Source organism: Lepidochelys olivacea, assembly GCF_965140295.1.
Source record: "Lepidochelys olivacea isolate rLepOli2 genome assembly, chromosome: 11".
Classification (NCBI taxonomy): Eukaryota; Metazoa; Chordata; order Testudines; family Cheloniidae; genus Lepidochelys; species Lepidochelys olivacea.
The window spans coordinates 44,752,935-44,771,029 of NC_140421.1; the positions used below are offsets into that span (position 1 = coordinate 44,752,935).

Genomic DNA, 18,095 nt, shown 5'->3' on the forward strand with positions numbered 1-18,095 from the left:
GCTTTGTATGCTAAACGGAAATGTAAATCCTTACCTTAAATTTGTCAACTTCTGCCTTTGAACATGTTGCATGGTAGGACAGCACCTGATGCAGAACAAAAGAAAAAAAATCAATTTTTCACAGTAGATAAGTAGAAATTAGAGGGTTCCTTGATGCTGTCTAATAAACTGCTTTAAAAACAAGTTTTATTAATATTTATGCAGCATCAGTTAGCTATGAATTATGGCATATATAACTAATTGCAGGTTCTCAGGTATACATCTCGCATTTACAGTCCAAATAATTTTATCGGAAGCCATACACAATAAGTAGTGTAATATTAAATAATAGGCATAATTATAGTTCTCTTGAAATACTGCAATTAAAAGAGAAAAAGTCCATGGTTATTTGTACTTTGATTTCGAAGTAATGATACCCATGAAAACTGTTGAGCTTATATGTCCTTTCTAAAGGCATCTCACTGCTAGCTAATTATCATTTCTAACCTATAGCTCTCATTCCCTTAAATATGGTGCTCTAGAAATGAGTACTTCCATAAATAGCATGCTGGTATGTAAGGGATGGGCCACAGCTTTGAGACATATATGAATATGCATGTACGTACCTGGAGTAAAATGTATCCTTATCTAAGGGAAATATTCACCAAGCAATCCAGACGCTGCAGAAGGCTCTCTGTGCCCTGGAACCACCTAAGTTCCACTCTGCATAGGATGAGCAAGTGTGGAGCAGGCACACAGGAAAACTCTGCAGCATCTATGTATTCCCATAGAGAAAGTTTCTTTCTAACCCACACAACTGGTGGCTGGTTGGTTTATGTTATGAAGCACTCAGATTTATATCCATTATTTTTAAAAAATAGTTGTATGTATTTAATATAAATTGTGGGTGTTTTTATTATCCATATAAATGTCTATTCTCTTTTTTGAAACCTGTTAATCTCTTGGCCTGTGACATTGAGTTCCATCCGTTAATTGTGAGTTGTGTAAAATGTATTTTTTATCTCAGTTTTACAATTTTTGCCCTTTAGTTATTATTGAATGTCCTGTTGTCTTATGAGAAAAGGTAAATAGCAGCACCCAAAGTACCTGCTGCATACCATTTATCCTGTTCTTAGCTTATATTATAACGCCCAGCTCCAAACAGTATCAATTTTTTGGGTCTCATCCTATTAATCTCTCTATATTTCTAATAACTTGGATTGCCTGTCTCTGAATCCCTTCTATTTCCATTATATCTCTTTCAAAAAAGGTGACCAGAACTGTACACACAATTCTAAGTGAGGGCATAACAAAGATTTAAATAATGTCATAATATTTTGGGTTTTTCTTTTTAACCTATTCATTATTCAGCCTAACATTTTATTAGCTTTTTGGGCTACTGCAGCACATTTAGCAGAGTTTTTAATTTAGTTGTCTACAACAATACCCAGGTCTCTTTCCTGACTGGTTACTGTTAATTTAAAATCCAGCAATATGAATGATTAGTTCAAATTATTCCTTCTGAAGTGTATTAGCTTGTAATGGTCAACACTGAATTTCTTCTATCACAGTCCTGCTCATTTAGCGAGATTTGTTAAGTCCTTCTGAATTTTCTCTCTTATCTAGTCTTGATTATTCCAAATTAATTTTTTTATCTGCAAACTTTGCTATCCTGCTGTTCACACCCTTTCCCATATCTTTAATAAATATACTAGGCACATAGGACTGGAAGGGATCTCCAGTGTCATCAAGTCAAGCCCCCAACAACACGTATCTGGGAAGGAAACCTTAAGGCATTCCATTGTTAATCTTCTGCCATATTGAAAACTAATAATTTATTCCATCTTTTGTTTTCCGTTTCTTAACCAGTGTTATGAGAGCTCCATGTAAATAGCAGTATCTATGAATCCCAATATAGTCTGTATCAAACTGACTTCTCTTAAATCTGGTATTAATGTCAATTTGAAATGCCACTCGGTTATTGCAGATATAGCTAGATCAGTAAACATATATAAATATTAATAAAGTATTTCCATTGTTGAGAAAAGGATTCTTTGTCCTTCAATAGAGAGTTACTAGCTTCTTTTTGTTCTGTATTTTTTGCACTCATCTCACCCAGGTACTATCGTGGGTAGTTTCTCATTTAAAGAAAGAATAAGGGTTCATTGAATTATGATAGCCATTCATCATACCTATAATCAACATCCACACCACATGGTGATTAATCTTTATAGAATGTCCAAGAGAGTAGTTGTATTTTATAACCAAGCAATTCTGTTTTCTTAGATAAAATAACGAATAGCCATTTCCCACCTAAACCTTCCTTGCTTTGTACCTGCTCAGTTTAATATTTGCCATGATTTGATTTTCTTCTCATGGAAGAGAATTCAGTCCAAGATGTGATTCTATGTGAAAAAGTTGGGGTTTGTGAGGTCTTGCAAATAGTTAATAATTACTGTAATTGTAAAGACTATTGAGTCCCACAACAGCCCTAAGGAAAGAGGGTTTACACTTTGCCTCTTAAATCTCAAGTCTTTATACAAACATAGGTGTTGATCCAAAAGTGCTTCAGCATATGCTCAAATGTAAGTACTCCCATTGGTTTCAAAGGATTTAGCATTAAGCACACACTTAAATGCTTTGGATTGTGCTGTGGACTGAGACCATAGTGACACAGATAATATCTCCAGAACAAAAAATAGCTTGTGCCATTTTCATAAGAGTTCAGGGGTTTATGACTTATTCAGATCAAGTTCCCACCTGCTATTCTTAATGAGCTAGTCCACATTTAAGTGTGTGCTTAATGCTAAATGCTTTTAAACCAATGGGAGTACTTACATGACTACATTTGAGCATATGCTGAAGCACTTTTTTGGATCAACACCTATGTTTATATAAAATTAGTGTATTTCCCTATTCAAGGGATAAGTACATTCAGAATCCACATCATCATGAAGTTGAGGTCATGTGAGGAACTCCAAGACATTACTGCAAATCTAGGGGAAATTACTTTTCTCCTGACAAAAAATATGACCTTCAAATACTAGGGGGAGTTTGCATGTACCCATTAAAAAATATGGAACTAAGCTATCATAGATTCACATAAGAAGAAAGAGAGGAAACCATACAGGTAATAAATAAACTGTGTTTTTAACAAGGGCTACTGGTAATTGTGTGAACCAAGAATGAGAAGTTCAAGTGGATTACAGATTTCTTGAAACCCAAGAAAAATATTATCTTCATGTATAATGTGGGTGTATTTTTATAAATATATATGTACAAATATATATACATATATGTGTCTTATGTATAAGACACATAAAAAAAGATACAGTCTTCCCCGGCAAACTTAATTTGATGATTTATACCACTTTCACTGACTTATTTGATCTTCAATTTCACCCATTTCTCTAATAAAACAATAAATCTAGGAATTTTAGAGACCCTGTTTTGCAGTATAGTAACTAAAGCCCTTTTAAAAGTCTTTATCTTTTTCAAAGAAGTGTGATTTTGACTTTAGTGTGAGTCTCATGCCTAAAACCTCTTTACACCACTTTGAAATGTAGGGGGAAGGAACCGCAGCATGACATCATCTGTAAAAAGCAAAGTTGTAAAGCCTTCAATTTGTAAGACTATACTAGGTATGTATATTTTAAATTATATTTAATGGAAAGGACAAAAATTCATCAGACCCTCATAAAAAAAGAGTTCTTTCTATTTCATAGCTGTAATTGAATCAGATCTACATTGTGCTAGAAAACTATATAGGCTTCTGATTACATCATAACTATATCATCCAATTTTTAAGAAGTGTCTTAAAAACAGCAGGAACATTTAAAAAGTAATCCTCATTTATAGTGCTGTCATTCTGAATGTCAAATAGACACACAGCTACCCCAACACTGCATTCATAGCTTTAGGAGCAGCAGAGGACGTCTATATGACCAGCTTTAAAGCTTTGTTTCTTTGTGAAAGAAGCCAATGTGTGCAGTTCGTGGTAGACTTTTTACATAATTACTCTTATATTGAGCTGTCAAGTGTTTTAAAAAAATTAATCGCGATTAATCACGCAATTAAAAAAATTAATCACAATTAATCACGTAATTAATCACACAGTTAAACAATAATAGAATACCATTTATTTAAATATTTTTTGATGTTCTCTACATTTTCAAATATATTGATTTCAGTTAGAACACAGAATACAAAGTGTGCAGTGCTCACTTTATATTTATTTTGATTACAAATATTTGCACTGTAAAAAAACCCAAAACACCAAAAAAGAAAATCAACCTTTTGCTGGTGGCATCTGACTCAGATGATGAAAATGAACATGCATCGGGTCTGCTCTGCTTTGGATCATTACCAAGCAGAACCGGTCATCAGCATGGATGTATGTCCTCTGAAATGGTGGTTGAAGCATGAAGGGACATATGAATCTTTAGCGCATCTGGCATATAAATATCTTGTGACAACAGCTACAAAAGTGCCATGCAAATGCCTGTTCTCACTTTCAGGTGACATTGCAAACAAGAAGCAGGCAGCATTATCTCCTGCAAATTGTAACCAAACTTGTTTGTCTGAGCGATTGGCTGAACAAGAAGTAGGACAGAATGGACTTGTAGGCTCTAAAGTTTTATATTGTTTTTGTTTTTGAGTGCAGTTAGGTAACAAAAAAAATCTACATTTGTAAGTTACACTTTCACAATAAAGAGATTGTACTACAGTACTTGTATGAGGTGAATTGAAAAATACTATATCATTTTTACAGTGCAAATATTTGTCATCAAAAATAATAATATAAAGTGAGCACTGTACACTTTGTATTCTGAGTTGTAATAGAAATCAATATATTTGAAAATGTAGAAAAACATCCAAAAATATTTAATAAATTTCAATTGATATTCTATTGTTTAACAGTGCAATTAATCGTGTGAATTAACTGCAATTAATTGACAGCCCTACTCTTAAAATCCACAGAATTTAATAGAGAATGGTAGTCTTCAATAGTGGTTTGTTTGTTTTTTGGGGGGAGTAGGGTTTAACCATCATATAGAATTTAATAAAGAATTGTATTCTGCTATAGAATTCCACAGAATGTTTCTAAAAAGACTACAAAGAGGACATAATTCTTTTTGAAATGCTATAGACTTTAGATTAATTTCTACAGAACCTTGATGGTTTTATCCTTAATCATTCTAAAGCTATGTCTACACTGTGAGCTAGGGGTGTGATTCCCAGCTTGCGTACACATGCTCATACTAGCTCTCATCGAGCTAGTACAAGTGCAAATTACAATGTAGCCACAGTAGCATGAGCAGTGGCAATGCAGATGAGCTAGGTGTGGGCTGAGAATAAATGTGCCTGGAAACAGGGTAGGTACTTGGCATGGCTAAACTGTGCCGCCAGCTACCACTGCCCATGCTATTCATCCTCATGCGAGCTCTCAGCCTAGCATGGGTATGGACTTTTCCATAAGAGTGTCTTTTTATGAGAAGTAATGGACAAGAAAAGAAAGAGACACCTTTTCCACAATTTTAGGTTGACTGGTCTGAAACTTGCAAAGTTCTGTGATAGCGCTCTGGCCCCCTCACTCGTTAAAGGCAGTTGTGTTATGAGATACTGTAACATGCAGTGTTGGAATCCAAGTAGCGGAACTAGAGAGAGTTTTCATGATCGGTTAGCCTTGACTTTTAGCAGAGAAAATACGGTTTCCTTGAAGTACCAGACCTCAGCTCTGGCAGGCCCTCACTTTATTCCAATAATGGATATAACTATGAAAGAAAGATTTCTACAGATTTTGCCTCATGAAGCTAAAAATACTAATGATACATATGACACCTCAGCTCTTCCCTTCAGAATTTTCCCTAGTTGCTCTGCCTCTTTCATTACATACAATAAGTTTAAAAACAAAAAACCACCCACGATTGGGTGATATATCAAGTTCTACAAATTTTCAGGAACTGCACTCTTCTGATCCAACTGTGGACTGGAAGTAAAACAAAGAAATCCTGACATTTCCCCCCCACCCTCCACCCCACGTGTATACTTAACGTCCCTTTTCCAGTGTCCCAAGGATCTTCACTCTCTCTTTTCAAATCCCTGTTCAAAACTCACTTTTTTTCACCTTACTTCCTACAGGTGACTGCTACTTTGGTGCTATTTATTTCTCTCCTTGCTGGATGGGAATATATAGGCTTCATTCACAACATAACATGACTCTCATTACTTTTATTATTTTTTAAAATGTTTTCTCCTTTCTCTCCCCCTTCCTTTAACACCATTTCCTGGGTTTGTCTGATTTAGACGGTAAGCTCCTCAGACCTGGGACCACATCCTTTTTTACTTCTGTGAATCACAACACAACTGTATGCCATTATCAGCTCAATACTTAGCTGGTATATGTACATTGCAACTGGGACATCCTCTTGAGCAACACTCATTTAAACAAACTGAAGATTAGGTTCATTATAATAAATGTACCCCACATAATCTCCTCTTCAATGTTATTTTACTGAAATGAGAATTCTAAGCAGACAGAACTGTATACTGTATTTAGAAAATGAGGCTAACTACAAAGTTCACTGTGATAAATTCTGCAGCAGAATGACCTTTTATGTATGATATGTTTATGACAAAAATGATTTACAGAGAGTGATTAAATACTTTGATCATATACTTACATCAAGAGCCACAGATTGCTTTGCCCAAGATTTCTTCACTTGGTCATACATTATTGTGTTGTTGATGCCCAGGCCACAAAAAATAACAAAAGCCTAACAAGAAAGAATTCATTTAAAATACCAACACAAAGATGAATGCTGTTTTAGATGTTTGAAACAATAGGATGAGGAGTAAACTAGAAAACAGGTACATTATGGAAATAATTGTATTTAGTAAGGGCATACTAGCTGGAGAATACAGGTCAGTAAAGCTGTTCTATTAAATAAATAATTATGAGAAGAATCTGTTTAGGTAACTGTAATTTCAAAACAGCCTGCTTTACGTGAGGAGCACCAAATATAAACACCTGGCCTATTTCTCAAGCTAAAATGAGTAATCTCTTGACATAATATAGGCCAAATTTCACTCTTACTTGGAGTCTTGCCAACTGGACCAAGATTTGACAAACATTCAATATATAACCATATATGGTGTGCAAAACCATATATGCCATGTTTGTCATCCCTCCCAGTATTGAATAGGGACGGGAAGACTGACAAAGTACTTTTGGGTGCTATTTCCATAAAATATTATCCCACATTAAAAAAAATACAGAAAGCTAATCTAGTATGTTTAAGTAATTGTGTGATCAAAAAACCTACATACATGTAACAAGCCATGTTGTCTTGTGTCTTTGTATAGGTCAAAGTGCAACGGGACTCTGGTCCTGAATGGAGCATCTGAATGCTACAGCAATACACACACATACATTATATCCCCTCTGAATTTGGCCACAAACATACCAAAACACTTATCCATGGCACTCCAATAGTGAAAAGTTACAATTGCTACGTATAAGAAACAAAGAAACTAGATCTGAGAGATGCTAGAGAGGATAGTTAAATAATTATCCAATTTAAATACAATCAGGTAACAATGGTTTTTAATCCTTCTTCTTATTTATTTTTTGTTCATAGTTGTGCCAAACCCCATGTCTGAACTCCCCAATTTTTGGAGAAATTCATATCAGGATTCCAACTTTGTAGCTCGGAATCTATCTCTAGTTTTATCCTATTCCATTGCAGATCAGGGTCAGAATAAGATCTTTTTTCTGTTTGTCAATTAATGGTGAGAAAGATGAAACAGGGCATGGAGTGGTGGCATCTCTCAAACAGCTGTCACTTATAATAAGCTAGAATCCAAATATATCAATGAAGAATCTGCTGATAAGGAATATAGACAATGCAAGCCTTTTCCTTGCAAGTTAGGCTTAAACAACACTCAGTACCAGGAAATATAGATTTTATAGTGGCAGAGTACAGAATTGTTGCAAAGTTAAGTACATCTTACCTCAAATAATCGCTGATCAGCATCATCAAAAGGTTTCCCATCAAGCCTGTTCAACACTTGAGCTACCCCTTTAGAAAGTTAAAAGACAAAGCTTTTAATGCATATTAATTCATAATGCAGAAATTCTGTTCATTGCTAATTACAATTTTTTTTCCAACTGTAAAGCAAAACTCCAAATCATTTATTATTAAAAATAGTAAGCAAATAGTAATGTCTGAAAGTCTCATTGTTTGTTTTGATGACGTGATTCAGTTTACTACTGTTAGCTGTTTTTTGTCTGTTGTGCAAGTATAATATTGGCAGTCTACATCGTATTACTCAATGCTTTGTGTGAGAGATTAAGACCCTGATTTAGCAATGTACTTAAGTATTTGATAACCTTTAGGCACATAAGTAGTCCCAAAGATTTCAGGGCACATGCCTATGTCACTTGCTGAATCAGTGCCTTCATTCTTAACTCCTAGCTAATTTACAATGACCTATATATACGAGTCTCTTTCCCCCCAAAACTGGCCTAACCATTTGCTGAGTCAATAAATACCCAATTCTATCAAGCAACTTGTAGGGAAAAACTATTCAAAGCTGGTGGCTCTACATAAGTCAATACTGAATTCCTTTGTGAAAGACTATTCTTTCTACTTACTTATAGCCCTTACAAAATATTGTAAAATGTATCAGTGAATTTCTCTTTTGCCTCTTTCTATGCAACAAACATCATGAACCACAGGTTTTAAAAGGCACAATTACTATGTTTGTATTGGTTAGTTAAGCAGACAAAGCCTGGTCCTGTGATGTGATGAGTGCACATCACATCTGCAACGTACTTACCACTCTCAACTCTATTTGATTACCTCCCATAACATATGGGGCCATGGGCCAGATCCTCAGCTGCTGTAAACGGTCATCGCTGCATTGACTTCAACTGAGCTGTGATAATTTATAGCCCCATAATTTTAGAGGGCCTCCCTTCTTGTGTGAAAAGAATCAGGTAATTTTTTGTCTAATCCTTATAGACTCCATGGAGCACCTTTCAGGATCAGACCAACAATTGCCCGAACTGTGCACACAAAACGGAGGCCCTTGAATGATTTCTCAATATGGCAGAGGCGGTGTTAGCCCATTTGGGGCCCTAAGCAGGACTATTCTCCCCCCCCAAAAGATACTAAAACAGCAAATAGGGGAGCCCCTTGAGCTGCTGGGGGCACTAAACAATTGCTGAGTCTGCTTATGGGTAGCGCCAGAAGCGCAATAATGATACAAAAGTTTTCATGAAAATTGTTGAAAGAACCGATCAGTTTTCATCTCTTTCACCTTGAAGTGTTAACAAAGGGATTATTATTTCAAATAATATAACAATGAAGCAATATGAAAGCTGAAAAACAGTCCATACAGTATCCAAGTCAAAAAATGTTTCTTTTTGGATACTGAGTATGCCTCCTTGGTATCGTAACTGCTTAACCATATTCAGCTGGGAAACAGAAGAAAAAGGAACACAATTAAAAAAACAGAAGTAAATTCATATGAGCACAATAATGCTGAACTTAGTTATATGACATATCTTACCAATTATTTGGTGGTTGCTATTCCATATAGGAACACAAAGAACAGACCTTATGTGAAAGCCAGAAAACTGGTCAGCCTAGGATGTAAAAAATGAGAACTTTAGCCATCAGTACAGTATGTGGGTAAGCTAATTATAGTCCTCTGATGTCCCGCTGATAGTAACATCAAGGAGGACTTCAACAAGTTCATAGTTACAAATTAGTTTAATTCCACATGGGTCAAATCCTGCAGGCCTTATTCAGGCAAAACTCCTATTGATGCCTAATCTATAGTAGGATTACTTGCATGAGTAAAGCAAGCAGGACTTGGCCCAAAGTATTGGCTGAATCAGGGCCTGTATTAGAAACTGTATTAACATATATAAAAACACAGTGCTTGCCTCAGAGAGCTTACAATGTTTGGTTCTTGATTTGAACTAAGGACTAAACGTAATTAGTATAATGCCCAGTCATTTGGATAATAGCTGAATACAACAGTTTCAAGGAAGGGCTATACCAAGAGGAAATCACTCATGGGTCAAATATATTGGTGGCTTAGGAAAGGGAATATGAATCACTTGCCAAATGGGTTCAGAAGAGAGGTGTGGTGCTCTTCCCGAAGGGTTACTCTGATGTTGGGTTTCAAAAACAGCCAATAAGCAAGAGAGGGGACATATAGTTTAAGATTTGCAAAGGTAAGGCAAGAAGTGAGCTGGAAATTGGGTCGGAGAAGATGGAAAGTTTCAGGAAGAACTGAGGGCTGTGATCAAAAATTAGGAGGTGGGATTTCCTATGTAGATGTCACCTGTAATTCAGAAAAGACCTTTTGCCTCCCCGCTTGTTTAGAGGTAATATACTGTGATATGAAGCTTTGCAATGTACTTTTAATGCCATGGATTCTCCATTTTCTGTGTTGTTCTTTGGCACTAGTGCAGCAAGATGTCCCAAGGGAGGCAAGTGATTCTTCAAACTCTGAAGAGAGGTTGAAGGGGGCGAACAGGGTGGGCTGAGAGTGGCTGTAGCTCCCAGCCAAAGGTAGAGATCAGGAGGTGCTGCTGGTACTATTGTAAAACCCACAACAGGGAAAATGGTGACAGACTACAAATAAGAGGAGTTTGAGGAGCAAAGGTTACAATTCTGTAAGGAAGCAATGTACTGGGAACAGATGCCTTCTCAGATGCTGCAGTTCCAAAGGCTGCAATGTGAGCAGCTGTATACTAATTCTATAATGACATCCAACTGAGGACTTCAGGGAACTGCCACCTGGAAGAGTGTGAAGCAATTCAGTTTACTATTAGAGTCCTATCTTGCCATCGATACATATATGGAACTCCTGATTGAAATCAATGGGGAGTCCCATATAAAATCTATGATAGGACATAGCCCGATTAGTCTTATGGCTCTTCTGTGAAGAAATGGGTAATTATATTTAAGCGGAAGAAGGAATATGTGCAACGCACTGAACTCAGATCACCAGCAGCATTTCCAAACCCTCTCAAAAACCCTGTCTGAGTTTTTGCAGATCTTGATGTAGATCTTAAAATAAGCTTAATGAAAATACCTCAGTACTAAATGTTCAGTGAAAGTAATTTGACAATGAAGCATCAGAATTTCATTTAAAAATAAAAATTAGTGTGGAGGAAAGAGAGTTTTTGTAACAGTAGTAGAGACAGAACAATAGAACGTGATTACAAATACAAAGGCATGTTTTATTTTAGTAATAAGGAGTAATGGTGTCCTTTTTTTTTAATATACTTGATAGTCTCCAGAAATCATTGTTTATAACAACTGGCATTGTGAATTAAATTTTTATGACACATACCAACAGAAAATAATTATTGCCCTTTATATCTGGTAATTTGCATGATTCTTTTCCTATATGTTAGTCAGTATCTCTTACTGGCATAGACTTTAAGTAAGTTTGAAACAAATATGAGATGGCTGCATTATTAATCAGAACATGGCATATTAAAAATATGACTGCAGACACGTCAATGATATGATGACATGTTTTACTTCAGCATCTCTCTTTGACAGGAAATATTTGCCAAGCATTAATTGTACTTTCTGAAATTCTGAATAGCATAATTTCCCCATAAACTAGTGCAGTGGGTGCACACTCTAAGTACTTTTCTGTTTTGACAGATTCTGCTGGTTTGAGAGCTCTTCACTATACACAAAATGAGGAGTACCACTGAAACCAATGGAAACCATCAAAATGGAAGGTGCTTTGAAAGTGTGCTCATTGTAGTAATGTAGTTTAATAGGCTCACTGGCTAGAATTGTGCACTGGCTTACTGTAAACCCATTGCCCAGCCCCAAGGCAAGTTCACTAAAGTAATGGTGTTGTAAGGGATACAATTCAGGGTGGAATTTGCCCCTCTGTCCATAGCTCCCTGTGACCCAGTTGTTTAAATTTCAAGCTGAGACTGGAATGATAACTTGAAATATTCCAAATCTGACATTGTCAGAACCCTATGTGAGTATATACCAGAAAAGGATTTTCTATATTGCAACTCAACCAATAACAAGAAAACTCCGAGCTGAAGCATTCCCTATGTGGACTGGAAACTGAGTTATGATTTGTGAGTTGTGGAAACGGAGGCCTGATTTTCAGAGATACTCAGCACTTGCAGCTCCCACTGACTTCCATTAGAATTGTAGGTGTTCAGCATCTCTGGAAAAATTAGGGCCATGGAATTGATGGCTTATTGTTCCCAAGGGATGGGCAGGGGCTTATCCCCCTTCCCCAGTACTGACAGGACTTGGTCCTCAGAAACAAATCTGCACACACATAATGCCTTTCCTCTTCTCTGCCAGCGAAAGCATGCAAAAAGCAGCTAGTCTGAGTGGGATAGAGCAGAAGTGGGAAGCACTGACCCTCTTGGCCTCTGTGGGTGCTTTGCAGGGACTGGCCTTTGACCAGGCCAGGAAGTAAGCTGCTATTCCCACTACCAGTTTCATTAGGGGTCTTAGCATTAATTAATCCCCACCCCACAGGCATCTATTTATGTCAGTTCCAACACCACTGAATGAGGTTTGAGAGCATCAGAACAGCTCCTGTAGAAACACTGCTCTGCTTAGGCCAATGGGGCTGGGAAGTAGTGCAGAAGCCCAAGATCACTGTTTGGATGGCCCTCATCTCTGTGGGCTCTCAGGAGAGTTTGTGGGCCAAACCCCCATCAACTCCATAGTGGGACAAAACCACCTGTCTGCCCAGAAAGGACGGTTTGATCATTGTGAAACTCTGTGAGCCAAAACTCCTAGGATTCCCAGTCCAGTAAGCAGAAATAATCCATTCAGGGGACAGGTTGGTTCTTAGGTCCTGTCAAACTTAGGAAAGTAACCCAGTGATGACAATATCTGTCAAAAGTGGTGCTTGCTGCCTGTTCCCCAACCCCAGCAGATGAAACTGTTCTCTAGGATTTGTGCATACAACTCCCATTGGCGTCACTGGAAGTTGCATGCAAGTTTCTAAGAGGAAAAAATTAGCCCAGCGTTTATATTTTATTTGTAAAAACATACTGGAATAACATTTTGGTTTGTTAAGTAGGACCACAAAACCCGTTTGTCTTTTGAGATCATATTATTGCAGCTCCTGTTTACATTCAGCGTATAGTCCCAATATCTCTGATAACTGCCAGCTATGATTCTGCTTAATGGGGAACATAAAGAACTATCAGTGGTAGAATTTTCAACAATAATTAGCTTTCGTAAATCTCAAAGCACTTCCTAAAGGAAGGCATCATTATCCCCAGGTTACTGATTGGAAAAATGAGGCATAAATAGGTTAAATAATTGCCTATATGTATAAGGAGGAACACTGCTGTATCCCAAGATAAAACTGCCTTTGCTATCTTTCTGTCACAAGTGATTATTGCTTCAAGCCATGCTGCTGCTGCTGCTAGGACAAATAGAGGACATACTGGACAGAAAAAAATAATGTGGAACAAATGTTCTTATGTTTTTATATTCATTTGGACTTGCTTGACTTTTATTATTCTGAACTGCAAAAATATGACAGTATATTTACATTTTTAAGAAATCTTACTTCAGCATCAAAGCGAGGATCCTGATATGCATCACTGATGTTCACTGGAAGACCCGTGGAAGCTACTAGCTCAGCAATGCTATTATTTATTAGCCAGTCAGAATAAGATGATGATTTCTCCATACTGTCTTTGAAACTATCACAAAGGCACAGCAAGGGAAGAAAAGAATACAATCAATGTTGCTTGAAAGCCCACCATGTATAGTCATTTTAACATCAGAATTATCTATAGCCATAACAAACTGCTAAATGACATCCGCCACAGAATAATAAGCAACTATCAGAACATCTATCTCAGAAATCTCTGGACTTAACTAAATTAACACTTAGTTCGCACCAAACTGGGTTTGAGTCTATCACATTAACCTATCCCACACTAAGTGATCATGTGCACTCTGCTACCAAACGCTCAAAGTTCCCTCATGCACCTTGATCTACCCTGCTTTGAATCCCCTCTTGCCATAAGCTGAAGTGTTTGTTTAGACAAGCTCCTAGTCTTGATCATGGTGAAAGAGCTGTTATACCAGGGCCCTCTCCCATAAGCCCTTTTCTAATTCCAGAAACCATCACTTGCATGAATACTCTCACTGGGTAAAATCCTTGCCCCAGTGAAGTCAATGGCAAAACTACCATTGACTTCCATAAAGCCAGGATTTCACCCAGTGTCTTCAACAGGATTACTCATGTAAGTACCGTTCATGCGAGTGAGAGGGTTGCAGGATCAAGTCGCTGGTTATCAGAAATTGTGAATTTATTAAACACTCTGGATGAGGCTTTAAAAAACAACCAGTAGTTTAGGCGCATCACTTTTTGTTACCCAACCTGAAAAGTCTTAAACGGGTTTAAGGGGTTTTCAGCAAGTGCTGAGTAAAGCCCCCTGAAAATCAGGCCCCTTCAAGGCACCCAAAAATCACTAGTCACTCCTGAAAATCTTGGTCCTCGTATTTCTTAGTTTTCTGGATCCCTTTACTCCATGAAGAGAACTATTAATGTGATTCCAAATAGAAACAGAAATCTGGATCAACTACAATATTACAAATAAAACAATATATAGCTAAGAATGCGAATGTCAGTTTTTTCAAGAAATTAATCAACTATTTTCCCCCATCAAGACAAATATTGCAAGCTAATGTAATAACCAGAAATCTATCACTAAAGATTTTTTTAATTATTACAACATTGACTTAATTTCACTTCACCTAGTATTGTAAAATATGTGTCAAAGCTCAGAGAAAGGAGAAATTTGCATAGCCTCAGTCCCAGGAAAATACTAAAGGCTCAATCCTGGGAAGCGTCAAGTGTATCTCTTTTCTCTTTTAAATGGATATTTTCCCAGAACAAAAGTGTTATTTTATAATATTATGGAATATGTCATACATATTGTATTATTAAAAAGAATAAATAAATTGCTTAAAGAACACATTGCTTAAGAATCAGGTCTCTACAAAATTAAGAAAAATGGTACAGTAGAGGTGTTAGGGGACGAGAGCTGAGAAAGCGTTGTTCTAAGTCAGCCATAAAGATGTTGGCATACTGTGGGGCCATGCAGGTACCCATAGCAGTGCCACTGACTTGAAGGTATACATTGTCCCCAAATGTGAAATAGTTATGGATGAGGACAAAGTCACAAAGTTCAGCCACCACGTTTGCTGTGACATTATCGAGGATACTGTTCCTGACGGCTTGTAGTGCGAACCAGCTGAGCAGCAAACAGCAGAGAAGCTAACAGAGGGAGTTTGCCTGGGATCTGTCTGAGCGGAGGTACGCTAAAGGCTGCATTAGGGAGGTTGTGTTGGTGAGTATCTGAGTGTCTGTTGTGGGGACAGTTTGACTGTGTGCTTGATTGGTTGTTTGTTTGAAAAGTGTGAATTGGGAGCGCTTTGTTCCAGGTTAGCCTTGAGTGGGCGTGACTGTTATAAAAAGCCAGTCAGCTGTGAACCAGGTGAGTGGCGAACAGCAGAGAGGCTAAAAGAGGGAGCTCACCCGGGAATTCGCCCAGGGAGAGCCCACTGAGGCTTACATCTTGCCGGCTTCTCTGGGTAGTTACTACACCTCCTGAGGAAACTCCTAGAAGGAAGTTTAATATGGATGGGGAGTGTTCAGCTGTTGTGACCTTCACTGGATGTGCCATGTTTGTCTTTCTTCCACAGGACAGAAGCGGCTTTGTCTGTACAAAGTGCAAGCTGGTCTCCATATTGGAAGAGCAGGTCCAAGGTCTGGAGAAACAAGTATCGACCATGCGTTGCATAAGAGAAACTGCAGATTTCCTGGACAGACGTCAGGATATGCTTCTATGGGCACAATGTTCTGTAGATTCAGAGCAGGCTGCGCAGCGGGGACAGGAGGAAGGTGAAGAAATTTGGCAACATGTGACCTCCAGAAGAGGAAAGGGGAGCGTCCATGTACCAGCAGCGCAGATACAGGTAAGCAACCGTTTTCATGTTCTCTCCACAGGTACTAATGCGGAGAGTGGACTAGATGATACATCTGAGGGAAGGGAACAGAAGGAGACTCTGCCGATTGGAAGGCATGAGATGCACTGTCCTAGGGATGGGGGTTCCACGACCACCACTCTGAAGAGAAGGAGACGGGTGATGGTGGTCGGGGACTCTCTTCTCAGGGGGACTGAGTTATCTATCTGCCTCTCTGACCGGGAAAACCAAGAAGTCTGCTGCTTGCCAGGAGCTAGGATTCACGATGTGACGGAGAGACTGCCAAGACTCATCAAGCCCTCAGATCGCTACCCATTCCTGCTTCTCCATGTGGGCACCAATCATACTGCCAAGAGTGACCTTGAGCAGATCACTGCGGACTACGTGGCTCTGGGAAGAAGGATAAAGGAGTTTGAGGCGCAAGTGGTGTTCTTGTCCATCCTCCCCGTGGAAGGAAAAGGCCTGGGTAGGGACCGTCGAATTGTGAAAGTCAACGAATGGCGACGCAGGAGGTGTCGGAGAGAAGGCTTTGGATTCTTTGACCATGGGATGGTGTTCCAAGAAGGAGGAGTGCTAGGCAGAGACCGGCTTCACCTAATGAAGAGAGGGAAGAGCATCTTCGCAAGCAGACTGGCTAACCTAGTGAGGAGGGCTTTAAACTAGGTTCACCGGGGGAAGGAGACCAAAGCCCTGAGGTAAGTTGGGACGTGGGATACTGGGAGGAAGCACGAGCAGGAGAACGCGAAAGAGGAGGGATAACTTGCTGTTTGTCCTGCCTCATACTAAGAAAGCAGGACAAACAGCAAGTTGTCCCAAGTTCTCATACACAAATGCAAGAAGCCTGGGAAACAAGCAGGGAGAACTGGAAGTCCTGGCACAGTCAAGGAATTATGATGTGATTGGAATAACAGAGACTTGGTGGGATAACTCACATTACTGGAGTACTGTCATGGATGGATATAAACTGTTCAGGAAGGACAGGCAGGGCAGAAAAGGTGGGGGAGTTGCATTGTATGTAAGAGAACAGTATGACTGCTCAGCGCTCCGGTATGAAACTGCAGAAAAACCTGAGTGTCTCTGGATTAAGCTTAGAAGCGTGAGCAACAAGGGTGATGTCGTGGTGGGAGTCTGCTATAGAGCACTGGATCAGGGGGGTGAGGTGGACGAGGCTTTCTTCCAGCAACTTACGGAAGTTACTAGATCACAGGCCCTGGTTCTCATGGGAGACTTCAATCACCCTAATATCTGCTGGGAGAGGAATACAGCGGTGCACAGACAATCCAGGAAGTTTTTGGAAAGAGTAGGGGACAATTTCCTGGTGCAAGTGCTGGAGGAACCAACTAGGGGCAGAGCTCTTCTTGACCTGCTGCTCACAAACCGGGAAGAATTAGTAGGGGAAGCAAATGCGGATGGGAACCTGGGAGGCAGTGACCATGAGATGGTCGAGTTCAGGATCCTGACACAGGGAAGAAAGGAGAGCAACAGAATACAGACCCTGGACTTCAGAAAAGCAGACTTTGACAACCACAGGGATCTGATGGGCAGGATACCCTGGGAGAATAACATGAGGAGGAAAGGAGTCCAGGAGAGCTGGCTGTATTTTAAAGAATCCTTATTGAGGTTACAGGGACAAACCATCCCGATGTGTAGAAAGAATAGTAAATATGGCGGGCGACCAGCTTGGCTTAACAGTGAAATCCTTGCTGATCTTAAACACAAAAAAGAAGCTTACAAGAAGTAGAAGATTGGACAAATGACCAGGGAAGAGTATAAAAATATTGCTCGGGCAATCAGAAAGGCCAAATCACACCTGGAGTTGAAGCTAGCAAGAGATGTTAAGAGTAACAAGAAGGTTTTCTTCAGGTACGTTAGCAACAAGAAGAAAGTCAAGGAATGTGTGGGCCCCTTACTGAATGAGGGAGGCAACCTAGTGACAGAGGATGTGGAAAAAGCTAATGTACTCAATGCTTTTTTTGCCTCTGTCTTCACAAACAAGGTCAGCTCCCAGACTGCTGCACTGGGCAGCACAGCATGGGGAGGAGATGACCAGCCCTCTGTGAAGAAAGAAGTGGTTCGGGA

The 18,095-nt window shown here is 38.9% G+C and overlaps 1 protein-coding gene across 1 annotated transcript in view; it reads right to left on the reverse strand.

Annotated features, from left to right (window-relative positions):
- The window catches only part of PDE11A (phosphodiesterase 11A), a 216,051-nt gene that overhangs the window by 76,964 nt on the left and 120,992 nt on the right, over positions 1-18,095 (reverse strand). Inside the window, exons 6-10 of the mRNA XM_084643060.1 lie at positions 13,585-13,720; positions 9,556-9,631; positions 7,993-8,060; positions 6,663-6,755; positions 35-85 (exon numbers count right to left, since the gene is read on the reverse strand). Coding sequence (XP_084499186.1) covers positions 35-85; positions 6,663-6,755; positions 7,993-8,060; positions 9,556-9,631; positions 13,585-13,720 — 424 coding nt within the window. The remainder of the gene's footprint in view (positions 1-34; positions 86-6,662; positions 6,756-7,992; positions 8,061-9,555; positions 9,632-13,584; positions 13,721-18,095) is intronic.